The 16604-nt window shown below is 35.5% G+C and overlaps 1 protein-coding gene across 7 annotated transcripts in view; it reads right to left on the minus strand.

The window, feature by feature from the left end:
• The window catches only part of LOC136341472 (tachykinin-like peptides receptor 86C), a 71295-nt gene that overhangs the window by 49089 nt on the left and 5602 nt on the right, over nt 1-16604 (minus strand). For 4 of the 7 annotated variants that reach the window (XM_066286490.1, XM_066286489.1, XM_066286487.1 and 1 more), the window contains exon 2: nt 1585-1817. The exons of 1 other annotated variant lie outside the window; for it this stretch is intronic. In XM_066286490.1, the coding sequence (XP_066142587.1) occupies nt 1585-1671 (87 nt within the window). In that variant the 5' untranslated portion in view covers nt 1672-1817. Of the gene's footprint in view, nt 1-1584; nt 1818-9207; nt 9306-14076; nt 14096-16604 lie in introns of those variants that run through there. 2 more of the 7 variants (XM_066286486.1, XM_066286485.1) reach the window with 2 other exon arrangements.

Here is a 16604-nt window from a genome sequence, read left to right on the forward strand (position 1 = left end):
CTATCTATTCAGTCAAGAAATTCGGTCATTCGAGTAGTAATATAGTTAATTTACGTCTACGATCGAATTTGTGGAATTATGGATTATAACTAAGAGGTTCAAAACGTGCGATATGGACATATTACGGCAAATGGATTGTCATTGCAAGCATGATGATTAATTTGAAATTATAGAAGCTATAAATCCTTAACCACTTAACTGAATTAAATTGATAAGTTTTAAATTCAAGCTGCAGAAACAATATAATAAAAATGTTTGTCCCAAATTTCAGTTTTTTTCGATTATCTCCGAAACTACTGGAAATTCTTCAACTTTCAAAACAGCATTTCCTTTGAAATGCCATACTTTGTTCCGATTTAACTGACGTCGTATCTTTTATGATTGCCGACATCCTCATGGCTGAAAGGGACAGTCTGTGTCCCAGGTGCTAATCCACTACTTTTTACCTCTTCGTCATTAACATTTATCGTAAACCGTTTTCCACACATTCCCCGTAAGTATTTTTGACACTGTAGTGTGAACTAGTAAGAAAACTAATTTGCAACACTTCTGTGTTTCAAGCCTAGAAATTTTGCACCCGACGAGTTAGGAACTCAGTAAAGTTTTTTATTTACCTAATAAATTGCTACTTAGATGTCGGGAGTTCGTAAAATTGACAAACTAATATCAATTTCATAAAACTTCAGCTGTCTCCAAACTCGCGTTTGAGCTCCACGTCGTTTGTTTTTATTCAAGAAATTCTCATTACCTTATAAAGGCATTGATCTTTCTGAGAAGACCTGACCCAAAAGGTTTATCATGAATACAGATAGGCCTCTCTATTTCGCAGTCAATCGTGCTCAATTTGTCAGTATGTCCGGATGTTCGTTATTTTTTTATTTTGTTCACTGGAGCGCGTTTACATGACGTACTTAAAAATAAAATGCCTTTGTAGTGACCATGGAATTTGAAATACGGAGTGGATATCTAAACGGTATTTTCCAATCAAATGGAACCAAGTCTGGGCCGCTAACTGGCCAAACATTGTCATTCCATTTAGAAAATATAGACTTCCACTTTGGGAATTTTAGACCATCATTATCCAGCTCTCTTCTGGAAATCCATATTGAGTGGAATGAAGGGGCCAAGAAAAGTGATACTCGAGCATTAATAAATTTCTCAATATTCTGAGCTAGCGCGGGCCATAACGCCACCGCTCTGTAATTATCTGGCAGTTCTGGGTTTCTTCTTGTACCAGGCAGAACGCTTAATGATCTTTCATCAAGTTCGTCTTCCATGAATTATTAATGGGTTTTCTCACAACTACCAAAGCTGCAATCTGATGCCATTTGCTGGCTTTCTTATTTCGTAAAGTCTCAATAGTTTTTCAACGTCCTGTGTGAATAGGTATAAAAAGACTCGTTAGGCGAAGTGACCCGAAAAAAGACCGAAGCTTGAGGATCAATCTTTCCAATTGAACAATAACTGTGTTTAAGGTACAGAATGAAGAATTTTAACCCGATGCCATGGCGTTAATGCTCTTTTCTTGAATAATTTATAAACTAGACATAGATGGGTTTAAAACGAATCAGATTAATAACTTACCAGTACTGACGAATTTAAAAAGGCAATTTCTGCGATATATTCCATTTCCATCCGCTGATTCATAACTCGGCTACTGCTATAGTTCATTTTTATATCCCAATGAAATTTCTCGGATTTCAGTAGCGTTGCTATATATTAAATTTATATTAACGGATGGGTATTCACGTGTTTCCATTGTACTGTCGCGGTTTACATCCGGTTGTGGTTATAGCCACTGATCGTGACATGTATGCCTGAAAGTAGAAAATAATGGAGCTATTAGTACCTATTAGAGTTCCTATGACAATGAAGGCTTTAAATGGTTCTTTTGTTAAACCCGTCCCATATAAGATTTAATATAAACCCCGACCTTCCTAGGATAATAATTTAAATTCATTTATTAAACAAAATCTAAAATTAATTTTTTTAAGTTAGAAATATGATGTCGTATCATCCTCGTAATTTATTTTCCTTTTAAATGATACTAAGCACCTCACAATTAATATTTCAGGACAGTTTCACACGTGCCGTTGTGCCGCGAATGGCACACCAGCATATTTCGACTACTATCATGAGGCTAATTATCGTAAATATTTCTCCTGCAGCTTGAGTAAGTGGGGCTTGTTACACTGAAAATTGCGTCAGTTCCGCTAAATGCGCCCCCAGGCAGTGACGTCGCAGATAACGAAAATTTTCTCATTTAATAAAAATAATTTATTCTGCATCTTACATAGAGTGTGTCCGGGTTAAGGATTTAACACTTTCGCAAAACCTTTATTTCTTAATCGATTTTGACGTTTTTTTTGTTAATTAGATATTCAAAATGCGCATTTGTCTAATGGATACGATCCCTCTTGACCCATAATCATAACCAATTGCGTGCATTTTTATGGGATCAAATTTCGGAAAATACTATTAGGGCTTTTTTTGGGATAAATACGAAAACAGATTCTTAATTAGAATGACCTAAAACTTACCTGTTCCGATTTTCATTTTTCTACTGTACAGGATTTTCAAGAAAATCAATAAAACATGTTTTTTACGTAAACAAATTTTAAAATTGGCAAAAAAAATTATTTTAACAATAATTAACTAAATTTTCATATTTTCAATCAACCCCCCAAATTCTCGTATACATTTTTCAATACGTCGACGATTATTTTTCAGTACTTTACTTCGTTGTTGTGGAGTTATGCTCTGACAAGTCTCTCTAATACGCACACAAAGCTCTTCTCGGGTCCGTGGTCTTTTGGTTTAAAGAAACCTTTTAAACCAAAATTTCTTCATTCATTTGAAGCTGGAGACCAAAATCTAAGAATGGAGCTCTGTTTGTGGCTCCAGAGTATGTATCAAGATGATCCTAACTTTTAAAAAACATCCTATACACCGAGGAAGCTGCGTTTACGACAAATGGTGTAGTATCGACACAAAATTGTAGAATATGGAGTGATCAGAACCCGAATTGGATAATCGAATGTAAACGACAATACTCCTCAAAAGTAAACGTTTTCTTTGGTATCTTAAATCAAAAGATTATTGGGCCATATTTTTTCAACGAAAATTTGAATTCTGCTCGTTTCCTGAGGTTCTTACAAAATGAGTTTAGCGACGCACTTGATGAGCTTCCCCTGAGTTATCACTACAATTTACATTTGCAACTTGATGGGGCGCCCATTCATAATGTGGTTAATGTGAGAAATTGGTTAAATAATAATTTTCCCAATCCCTGGATCGGACGAAATAGTCCTCTTATTAGTTGCCAACCACGATCTCCGGATATCACACCCATGGATTTTTTCGTTTGGGGAACAATAAAAAATAAAGTTTATGCCACAAGACCCCGGACCCGAGAAGAGCTTTGTGCGCATATTAGAGAGACTTGTCAGAGCATAACTCCACAACAACTGAGTAAAGTACTGAAAAATAATCGTCGACGTATTGAAAAATGTATACGAGAATTTGGGGGGTTGATTGAAAATATGAAAATTTAGTTAATTATTGTTAAAATAAATTTTTTTGACAATTTTAAAATTTGTTTACGTAAAAAACATGTTTTATTGATTTTCTCGAAAATCCTGTACAGTAGAAAAATGATTCATACCAAAATATTCGACCATACACCCGCTGTTCGCCCTGACGAACAACATACAAACTACGCAACTGGCGGGGGCAAAAACGGCGAGTCTACTAATGGACATTAATAAGGCTTTTGATAGCGTCTGGCACAGGGGTCTGCTATATAAATTACACAAACTGAAAACACCAAAATACCTAATCTACTTAATCAAAAATCTGCTAGAAAACCGACAACTTCAGGTACGAATTGACACTGCCCTCTCCTTCTCCTTCTCCCCGGAATAGGGGCTACCACAGGGTTCGCCGCTCTCACTACTGCTCTACAATATATACTGCCACGACATATACAACTATGATCTACAGGACAAGGAATATATAGACAAAACATCATACATTTTGCAATACGCGGACGATACAGCGCTGATTGCACACGACAAAACTACTAAGAAAGCCGTGGAAAAGCTTCAGACGTTGACAAACAGAACCATGACATGGTTTTACAAATGGAGACTAACGCCAAACGACACGAAAAATCAACTTCTACTTTCAAATCACCACATCAAAGGCAGCTCACCAATAATAATGACAGGCGGACACACGACTAAATCAAGGAACGACGTGAAGTATTTGGGAATAACAATAGACAATAAACTAAAATTTACGAAACACGTACGAAATACTCGACTAGAAATCATAAAAAGGGCAAAACACTTCCGAACACTGACATACAAAGACAAAGGAATTAGTATGGAAACCGCCATAAAAATATACAAAATCATATGCAGACTACTGCACTATTGGACTACGGACACGTACTGAGGGCAAATGCAACAGAAAAAACAAGCAAACACATACAGACTACAGAACAGATTGCACTAAGACTAATCACAAAACTAAGACACCCCGAAAACCCGTTACACAACCCACCCAACCAATTACTGTATGAACGCACAAACATGATAAGAATAACAGAAAGACTACGACAACTACAGAATAGATGGAAAAAGAACACCAACAACTCAACTATACTGAGCCCACTTTGCTTAACGAGACAGACAAGACAATCCCGCCTCCTTTCCCTTCGAGCACCATTTGACCTTCCAGATGTAATGTGATAGTATTTAGTCACCAAAAGATTACCATTGTATTACAGGCAGAAAGACCTAACAGGTCGATAGCCTATTTCTGAGGAAATAAAGATTGTTTATATATATATATATATATATAGAAAAATGAAAAATGAAAATCGGAACAGGTAAGTTTTAGGTCATTCTAATTAAGAATCTGTTTTCGTATTTATCCCAAAAAAAGCCCTAATAGTATTTTCCGAAATTTGATCCCATAAAAATGCACGCAATTGGTTATGATTATGGGTCAAGAGGGATCGTATCCATTAGACGAATGCGCATTTTGAATATCTAATTAACAAAAAAAAACGTCAAAATCGATTAAGAAATAAAGGTTTTGCGAAAGTGTTAAATCCTTAACCCGGACACACTGTATATGATAATATAAGCGTATAAAAATGCCAATTTTTTGTTACCATTAAAATATGAAACTACATTTTTTTTTTAGTTTTCGATGTCCCTTTAGAGCGCAGCAAAGCCTATTTGGTCAAACATGAATGAAGCTAAGTCCGCGTCAAATGTGGCGTCGTGCAAACGTCAAATGACACGTTGTACCAACGTCACATGTCACCTTGTGGAAACGACAAATGTAACGTTGTTCAAGTGTCAAATGCGATGTTGGACTTGTGCCCTTGTGAAAATATCGAATGTAACGTTGCGTAAGCGTCAAGTGTGACTTTTACGTTAACGTATGTCAACTGTGAACTTTTTAATTTGACGGTTATGTTATAAAATTTCCATATTAAAGTATTTCAGTACGTTTAATTCTACAGCTATTAAGATGTAAATGTGTAATGTTAATGTGCCAAAAATGTAATACGCTTAAAGTACATTAATTTTTAATTAGTCGCCTCTATGACACCCTTTAGCTATGACCCGACCTTATCAACAATGCCACGAGCTTTGATCCCACGATATTAGTATTGACGGTTCTGACAGATATTAGATGTTGACAGTATTATTTTCGCTGTATAAGAAGCACTGTAAAAAATTGTACCCTGAATAACAACATATTAATCCGAAGTGCATATCTTGAAATACTTCAAACAATTTCGGTTAGATTAACCGGATGATAAGTCCGTAAAGTAACTCGGGGATTAATGGTAATTTGAGAAATGATGTTGGTTTGCATTTCACTGAAATAATAGCCTCATTCGCTCTCACCATAATATGTAGTTGGTTTATGATAATAGGAAACATGTTATAAACGGCACTCCATACTCGATGAGGCATTAGATATTTTTCGGCAATTGTTAAGGGTATCGATTTGGTTGCTGAGTATACCCTGTATAGTAACAAATGAATGATAGGTACGCTGCAATGAATAACTCTGGCTAAAAAAATGATTATCCTATCGCATTGGTCATCTATTCTCTCGTTGGACACGCGCCATCGATAGCGGCTCGTGCGTTACCTGTTATTTTCTTGTGTTGTTCAGGTCAGGTCACTACATTGCACAGTTACAGGAAAACTCATTTTCTTCTATGTTTTTATAATGCGACGTATTATTTCGTTTTAGTACCTGTACCCCACGTAATTGTCTTAAACGCTTTTAAATTCTGTTACTGCAAAGTATTCAAGTTTCTTTTAAGCCTCATATAAATTAAATTAATGAGGTATTTATTCTAAAACGCAGCACGATCGTTTAATGTGTTAATTATGATTTACGAGTGTACTTTTAGCTAGATAATTAGAGGATATTCAAATACCGAGATAAATAAATAAATACACATCTCTTTATACTCATTAGGTGATTTCGCCGTTACGTTCTCATAAAAGGAAAAAATTAATCACGTGTTTTAAAAAATTTCCACACATTTTGGGCGATGGGTTGCCGTAGGATTAAAAAATCAATAAACGTCTATGGGAAGCAGCAGTAAACCTGCCTAATTAATGAAAGTAATAAAATATAAGAAATATAAAAAAATGAAATAAAAAAGTATTTTAATCAGTGTCAATTGGAGAAAAAATTATTGGTTTTGTGAGCAGAAAAACAAATTTGCTTTTTCATTGTCTCGCATTAGGGCCCTCCATGAATATCGCTGTGGCAGTAAATTTGCTAGTTTTTCGCCTTGTGAAATAAAGAACAATTTCTTTAACCATTTCTTCTAATATAACGCCGCGAAACGAAAATAACTTTGTAATTTTGAGGACAATCCAGAACAGCACTTTTTTACTATAAAAACATTCAGATCTTCCCTATTCCGAATAAACCAATAACATTACACTCTTGGGTTAATGCTACAAGGGTTTGGCACAAATTTCAAGGACTATCAAATAGAAGAAAATAGTACGAGATAGCGAGGAAAATAGAGGTCCCCGTCATGGTTTACTGAGCAAGTATTTAATATTACAACAGTTTTGTTTATAAAAAGAGGGAACAAAATATGATATCATTTTGGCTCGAAAGCATAATTTTTTTTATAGAATCGACGAGAATCTCCGTACAAACATGAACGAGAGTGCCTAGGATCCTATATATACTTTTTCATATAATTATGTTGCTGTGGACTTCGAGGTGTGATTGTTTGAACGATTCTAAGATATAAAGTTTATATAAACATTGCTCCTACAGCCCTTCGTGTTTAAGATGTAGGGTGTCGAAATTTTTTAAATATTTTTTACATATTAATAAAAATATTTAAAAAACTTTTGAGTAACAAAAAGATGCAAATTAATATGACGTTGAAACTTAGTGACAATTTTTAATGTAGTACAAATAAATCTTTTAAACTAGAAATCTCTTCTTTCTTTTTGCTACCGGCATGTACAGGGGTAATGCTGGAAATTTAAGAAAATTCAAACAAGAAAAACACTTTATCAAAACTACATTTAAACGAATGATATGTTTTTTTTGTAAAAAATGTTTAACAATAAGAAAGGCGAAATTTACAATAATTGCTGAAAATTTCCTTCAACTTCAATGTAAACATTAGAGCCCTTCTTAACGCTGATCGCGGGACATGATGAATTATTCTCGGCATATATATTATCTGATTACATTAATCTCGTATCTGTTGAATTAATTCTTTGTCAGTGTTAATCGTAGTTACATAAACGAGCGACTTTACATGGTCCCAAAGGCGAAAATCTAACGGATTCAAATCTGGTAATTTCGGTGGCCATAGCTGTGCTTAATGTGAAAAAAGTATATGTAGGTTTTTATTTCGTTAGTCTAGGGTATAATTTAAAGATGTGTTTATCAGGGCGGACGCGGCTTTTTTCTTCACTTTGAAATCAAATCGAATATCAGCAGAAATCGGAGTTGGAATTAAATAGGAATTTCCCATCTTCGGGAAAGTCTTAAATATTAAACCCTCTAGTGGCGCACTATGGGCGTACCCTGGCTAGGGGTGCCCTCAACACCACGTGCACTACCCGTCGCCTTGGATAGTGGTGCTGAAGCTAATAAGAAGTCCTTCGTGGGCGGTAATTGCTTCTAAATCATAAGGGCTGACGAAGCTTATTATCAGTAATAGCGATGCCGATAAAGTCTTCCGCGGGCAACCCCCATGCCGATAAAGTAACTCGGTGGGAATTCTTACGCACCAGCCAAAGTCTACCATGGGCGTGCCAAAGGGGTACATCATCTCCTTAACAATAACTTAACCCTAACTATTTACAATGTACCACCTTTCCGATAGAGCCTCAATGTAATCGAAATACACAATGTAATACAATTAAAAACTATGTACAAGGTGGTTGATTCGACTACCGTATCCTAAATATATTATATAAGTTTTGGAAAAGTCAGTGGCGCATAAATAACAAGAATAATCATAAATAACGCTGCTAAATTTCAACAAAATCGGCTTTATTAAAAGGTATTATTCAGTTTTTCCTATGAAAAAATGGCTTTTTTTTAAGTTTGACATCCTGTATCTCAAAAACGAAGCATATCCGGATCTATATTTACATAAACTTCATCTTAGAATTACCCACAGAATCGCCCTTTGAAGTTAGGCCACGTACTTAAATAACACCCTGTATGATACACACTGATTGTAAAGTGGTCACCATCATCGTCATGGTCCAAAGATTAAGTTAAATTCATGAGGCAGTTAGTGCTCTAGGGACCGAGACGAGAGGAGCATAAGCATTTCACAATAGTGGCGTAGATACAGAAGAAAAAATAGAAATATAGAAATGCAGAAAAATATTCTCTGCTTACAGTTGAGTAAAAGTGTGGTCGTTATACATCAGTTTGTTTACGCATAATGGAGTTTTTCATCGTTCACTGTAGGTGAGAGCATGCTATCGATCGAGAGTCATATGCAAATAACGTGGCTGCAATGGTTAACTCAAACGTTGAAAATATTATAGCTTTTGTCCACGACCACTTAACAATGCCTTAATAATTCAGCTTGTTGATTGAAGTTACATAGGGGTCATATAGAGGGAGAAGAACTAATGAGGGATCTGCGAGGCATAAATATTTTACCTTTTGTGGACCATTCCAGTTATGCATGTTGCTCAGCACTTGCTCTCTCATCATATCGCGCAACTTCGCGATCTTATTTAGATATTTCCACCTCGTAGTTTGTTTGTGCAGCCGCAGCTAAACAATTTTATGACAACTCGAGTTGTGTGAGAAAGTCTTCAACAAACGTGCATCAAATGTAGCGCACGAGCCAAAGGTGAGCGCACCATTCACACAAGTGTGTTACGATACCTTCTAACAAATTGTGTAGAATATTTACTCGATTGAGATTCGGATTCGGTGGCATTACATCGGAAAAGCCCCACTAAGTTTACTAAGCTAAGACTGTTGTGCGTTATTGTAGATTTACGCATGATTACTTTTATGATGGTCTAGTAAGGAATAATTCTGACATATAATGACCGATTACTGAACTGGGCAATCATTTTTGCCTTTTTTCTCATTGTTTACTTTCCAAATTAACACCTTTGTGCCACTCTGGGGACACGTAGGATAAAGCTCATAAGATGTAAATTCTAATAGGATGTAGTAATTGAATAATGAAAATATATTTCTTTTCAGCGTGTAATGAAACTTTATGGTTCTTTAGAGAATAGGAAGGACTTTCACCCTGTAACTTTCCAGGTGCGAATGAGATGCCCAATCATAATGCCACATTTTTCTGAACAGCTCATATTTACCCGCTTTATTTTACTAGGCTTGTAATGAATGAATACATGGACGCTAAGAAATATCATAAGAAGCCCTTTGTAATCCAATCGACCATAACATACACTCCTGGTCAAATTTAAGTGTACAGCTGATTTCTTTAGCATGTACAAAAAAAAAATAGAAAAATGAGACGGTTACTGCTGTATAATTTCTATATTAAGGACGGAAACAAAAATTTGATTCGTTAATTATTTTATTTCTTTATTAACAAAACAGTCATACATTTTAATTACATAGAAAGTGATAGTTGACCAAATTAAAGTGTACAGCAACAAAATATGCATTTTTTTCAAATTAAAAAATATCCAATTTCATGAATTTTTAAAACAAATCAGTAATTAATTGAGTCTCCTTTAGATTCAATAACTTTCAACAATCTACGGTTCATAGAACAACACAAAGTTTTCAAAAGGTTGAGTTTGTTTATTTTAACTTTCTGCGCTGCTTTTAAAATTTCTTCCCATAGTTCCGAGTCAGAGTTGTATGCTTCTTTTTTGTACACTTTCCCAGAGAGTGCTTGCCAATAATTTTCTATTGGGTTCAAGTCTGGAGAGCGCGCCGGCCAATCAAAAACCTTCAGTCCCATTTGTGATAACCCTTCTTTTGTGACTCTGGAAGAGTGAACGGGTGCGTTGTCCTGTAAAAAGTAAAAATCTCCATCTGGAAACAATGATGCCATCCACGGATAAACTTTCTCCCGTAAAAGAGTTAAATAACCTTGGCTATTGATTCTTTCAGAGATTTTTTCCAGTAGAAAATGCCCTGAAGCAGTTATTGCTCCCCAAATCATCACCCCTTCACCTCTCATTTGGCGTTTTGGGCGATAAAACGATGTTGTTAATCTATCTTCCAAGTAACTATACTCATTATCAGGACCATCCTTTGAGAATTTTTTTTCATCGGTGAACACTGTCTTTGTTCAGATAAAGTCCCCTAAAGATAATCACTCTCGAGCTTTTGCCACTCGAAACTCACGGTGGGCTTTGGTGAGAGGAATTTGTTTGTGAACTTTTTTCTATTTAACATCCATTTGAGGAAGAGTTCTCCTTATGGTTCTTGCAGATGCGACCAATTGCAAGTTTTCTTTTAATTTCCGAGAAGTCACCAACTCACCTTCTCCTGCTAACCAGCGAATTTCTCTTTTATACGCGCTTGGCTTCACATATTTAACTTTGATTTGGGTCCTCTCTTCTTTTTCACTCGATTGTAATCCGTTTTATACATTTTTGCAACTGTAGAATGAGACAGATGACATTTTTCAGCAACAGCACGATAACTCATACCACGCTCAACATCTTTTTTATCTCTAGTGATTAAATCGAATGAATACATTTTTAATTTGTTCTTTTCACATAAAAGGAAAGAACTAGACTGATTTAAAAAATAATCTCATGTTTACATATAAAATATGCGATGTACACTTTAATTTGGCCAGGAATCTGTTATTGTTTATTTATTAATCCAATTTTCATTTGAATTGTCAAAGATTAATACACAAATAAGTGATTGGCATTATATATTTTTCTTAAAAGTGTGTAAACGAAGTATCAAACAGAAAAAATTTGAAAAACATATTAAAATTACTAAATTTTGCAAATATTTTAATTGTACACTAAAATTTGGCCAGGGGTGTATTTTATAAGAATTTTAAAGGAAAATCTGGCGAAAGATTTAATGATCTGATGAATTCGTTCCGTTAAGATCAACAATCGAGAAAGTTAACTTAACTTGGGTTCGATTTAGTGAGGACGAGTGAGGACCAGGAATCCATGCGGAATATCATTAAGACTCTTGTTAGACTGTAACGCGTTCGGTGAGACTGACTGTGTAGTTTATAGGCGCGTTGAGAAGATCATCTTAAGTGATTTCACTATTTTAACGACTCCATATCGTCTGACATAATAATTGGTTTAAGAAAATATTGATATCAAGAAAACGAGCTAGAAAGCTGCCCGAAGATAGGATGGGAAAAAAATGGCTTAAGTTAGAAATGCTACTGAACTTTAATTAAATTCTGTTCTATTAAGAAGTTCAGGAAAAGAGCGAAAAATACGATTCTCTTTTATCAGAGAATCTGTGAATGTTTAATGTGTAATATGGCCAGCACCTGCAGAATAAAATCGTCCGGGACTTGATGCGAGAACTACGTGCATGTCCTGCCATGGCATGTCCGTGGGCATGTGATCCAAACTCGTTTAGCATTGAGATCTCAGAAACTATTAGAGATACGTACAGTGACGATTAAACGGAGGCAAAATAGTGCAGTTAGTCACCGAACAAAATGCCTTTTTGACTGCGAGTAAATTCCGGGCAATTTTGGAGGTTTTGGAAAAAATAAAAATTCGTACATTTCCCCCATAATTTTAAAATGAATTTTTTTCAGACACAGAATTGGGAAAACTGCATGTCTCTATCTTCGATGATAACTAAGGTAACCCTGAAAACCATCGAATTTGGAACACATTGTACATAGCGTATGCTTATCTATATCTACATTATTAACACTCTCGTAATATCCAATATTTCTATCGTCTTGGGCTTGTAATTAGTTTCACCCTTTAATTATTTCTTCAGTTAATTAAGTAAGTACTATTTTCCACATGATTCGAACGAGACAATTTGCTGTAATTATTTATTTGAAAGAGCAGTTTGCTAAAATGATTCATGCTCAGCTGGAGCTTTTGAAGTTTATGTTTAATTACTCGATTGCATGAGTTCTGCAGCTGATCTCTCCTGAAGAAATTATTGTAATCATGTGGTACCAAAATAACATACGGGGTGTTACGAATGCGATCGACATAGAGATGTTACAGAAGGAAAAGAGCATATTAGAAGTGGTGCAGTCAGATGGAGGTCAAACCGTCTGACTGAAAAAAAGGAGGTTCGATATAGGTAGGTAGTGTGTCCTATGATCAATTTCATATGCATGTAGAATTATGGATGATTTTGATGGTGACGTTGGTGATAATGAAGATGATGATTTCTCTACATTATATAAATAATCGCGGCCCTCGTCTATATAATGTCACCAGTTGAAAGGGCGCAATAATTCCATTGTTTGTTATATTATACATATAGGGATAGAGGGGGCAAGTCGAATTCCCGCGACCTATTCCACTATTGTCAAACGATAAGCATTTTATATCCTATTAATCAAATATACATTTGCTCAAATATACACTAAGTTTGTATTCTACAAATCCCCAGATCACATGCATATTGTAGTGGTATTATCCCATATTCTTTATTGTAGCTTGAATACGCACAGGTATTGATTTTCAATCAGTTTAAACTTCCTTGCGACGTTCAGTGAATTCTAAAATTTACTTATGCTATGCACTATTTGAAAGGGACACTTGTTCAAAAAAAAATTATTAAACACTTTTTTTACAATTTTTGAGATCCCGTCTGTAGGGTTACGTAATTAACCCTGCACTTTAGTTTCGTGTCTAGTCATTTTGTAAATATACGTTAAGTGTAAGTTCGATAAGGGTTAGACAGTAGGAATTACTTTTAAGTTAGAAATACCCCTTGAGGCACGGCACTGGTAGGCATTGGCTAGAGCATGAGAATTTCCCATGCCATGCCTTGTCGATGTTGGAAATCCCCGCAGTAAATCTGGTCGGCATTGGAGCTGCATATAGTGAGCTTTGTCGGTGCTAGAATTGCCTGCAATAGACCTTGTCGGTCTCACAGCTGCAGTTCCAATTCCCGGTTAAGACGCCACGGTTTGATGCGGCAAATGATGCAGATGGCACCCTGGCCAAGGTACGCCCATGGTTTATCACCATGGGTGTTGGTACTTAAGGATGGACGAGGCATGGAGGGCTTTCTTTTCTCGCCCTTGTTTTGGGATACGGTCGGTCATTGTAACGCAGTCGTCATGTCCGTGCTCATTAAATTCATTAGTCACTCCAACACTCACTGTATATTCCGTATTAATAAACGTAAGCTTGTATACCTTCTCTCTGACCTGTGATTTCATTACAAAGATATAACCAACATCATATATCTAAAGTAGTATCAAACACACCCGATGCTACACTTCTTTAAATTATGAAATATTTAAACAAAGGCCGTGTAAGGTTAAGGGGTCAATTCGACCACACGGGCGATTTGAAATTTTTACGAATTGTCCCTATCACGCAAAGGACTTACCACATAAAATTTCAACTTCCTAAGTCTCACCATTCAAGAGTGGGACGGGGTTGAGGGTGAAAACTTTAAAACGCTGTATCTCGGGAACTATTCATTGTACAGCGTGGGGCAAAATGGTGCGTTCTTCAGTAAGCACCTTCTTATTTTCATATACTTGCAGATTTATCGGTTGATGCCAAAAGGCTGAAATCTCAAAAAAAAACTTAGGTGATTTTAGAGGAGTTTGCACTTTGGTACACTAACCATTTTTGCACACTGTGTAGAGGGCCTCTCGAAGTATCTACCCACGTTGAATCAGATTTGTACCAAATTCAGTATTTGGGATATAATAATTCAAAGTATAGGAATATAAATATTAATAACTTATAAGTCTAAATTCATATAATTCATATAACTAACGCGGCAGAAAACAGCACCAATACCAAATGACGTCGCTATACAATATACAGGGTTCGCCATTACTCCGGTCTTGGTTCCTGGTGTCTTTGTATAAATATCAATATGAAATGTTTAGTACAGTACTCATTTATATTGGAAAGCTGCATGATTTAATAATATTTTTGTTTATACAGAGTGTTCCGTTTTCGCTGGGCAGCATAAAGTTATAATTTTTTAAATAGCAACCCGTAATTTTTTTATGCCATTTGATGAAACATTAATTTAGAAAGAAAATACATTAAACATTTTTTAAATTGGTTGCGGCGTTGCCATATTAGAAGGTAGTGACAGGTAATATGACAACTGAATGAAATAAGTAATTTACGCTTTTGTTAAATAGAAGCAAAACCTACTAGAATAAATCTGTTGGATTATAATAATGCCTGTTGCAATTTGATTGAAATTTTGCAAATATCTCCATAACTGTAAATGTTAGATGAAAAGATATTATTGCAAATTAATAGAGAATTAAAAACTATATTAGGACTTGAAAAAAATCATGGGTACCATTTAAAAAAAAAACGAGTTTCAGCAATTTGTAAAATTTGCAAATTAGCGCTCTTATACAAAAAAAGTATGGTGCATTAAAAAAATGTTTTTAAGTACCTCTGACTTTCATTTACTACTTTACAAAAACGAGTTTCAAAATTTCAAAAGACACCGGTTTTGTGATAATTTTTTTCTGATGCTGCATTTTAAAAGAAATTTCTCTAATATGGCAACGCCGCAACCAATTTAATAAATGTTTAATGTATTTTCCTTCCAAATTAAGGTTTCATCAAATGGCATAAAAAAGTATGGATTGCTATTTAAAAAATTATAACTTTATGCTGCCCAGCGAAAATTGAACACTCTGTATAAACAAAAATATTATTAAATCATGCAGCTTTCCAATATAAATGAGTACTGTACTAAACATTTCATATAGATATTTATACAAAGACACCAGGAACCAAGGCCGGAGTAATGGCGAACCCTGTATATGGCATAGAACCCCTAGAGCTGCCCTCTAAAATGATGGGCAAGTAAGCATAATTATGTACCCAGAAAGAAGGGAAGAAATTCAATATTTTTGAGAACACTGGTTATTATTCAGGGAGGGTGTTGACGTCAGCGTCTTCAGCTTTATCACTGTCTTCTTGGACACCTAAGAAACCAGTGGTCTTAAACATGTTGTTTAATAATTCGGGTTAAGTAACGAGCATGTGATAAATAATAAATAATTGTAACTACATGAGAACAATAAACGACAATACGCTTTCTATTCGCGCAATCACAGCAATAGCGGCATATACCTGATGCATCATTTCGTTTTAGTGTATAATCGATGAAAGAGGTGTAGGTTTTCCGATTACAATGCCTAGAACGAGATTGTATTCTCAAAATTGTTGCATTCTCTTTTAAGTAGTCAACATTCAGAGAACCATCCTCGTTCGTTATCTCTGCTAACTATGATTTAGCTTGGCCCAATTGATAAGTACCTGTGAAAAGCAATATTAATTGAGCTTCTGTTAATTGAGGGAAATCCTTTATTGCGTTTGAAGTAATCCGTCTGAAAATAACTTTCTTACTCGCCCATTTTCCTGTTTCCACTTCTTCCGCCAAGTAATTCGGTGTATCTACCAGCGCGTGCATCCTTGCGATGATTTCTTCTCCAGCGTCTTTATCGGAAGTTAATCGTTGCCCGAACTGATTTTGTAAAAAACCCGTGATTCTAAAATACTCGCCTATTATCGGAACCATCTTATTATCTATTTTCCGGTCAAGTAATTGATATTTTTGTTTCAAAATACCGTGAACAGCTTCAACGATCCATCGGACTTTTGTTACAAGTCCCGAGCGAATGGTTTCTAAACTCTGTAACTGTTTGCGTTTGCCTCTGAGAGCTGGCATGGCTGTTTTGTATCCTTCACTGTTTAAATATTCTATTACGTCCCGAAATCCTCTGTCCAGTACAAAAATATCGCTTGTTTCCAATAAATTGGATAATCCCGTATTCTCAACTTCCAGAATTGTTCTTAAATTTCACACATCATTTTCGTGTACGCTGAACGGTCTAAGCATGTCGACAACAAAACCACTAGTGGTAC

This window comes from Euwallacea fornicatus, chromosome 10 (genome assembly GCF_040115645.1).
Source record: "Euwallacea fornicatus isolate EFF26 chromosome 10, ASM4011564v1, whole genome shotgun sequence".
In the NCBI taxonomy this organism is placed as follows: domain Eukaryota; kingdom Metazoa; phylum Arthropoda; class Insecta; order Coleoptera; family Curculionidae; genus Euwallacea; species Euwallacea fornicatus.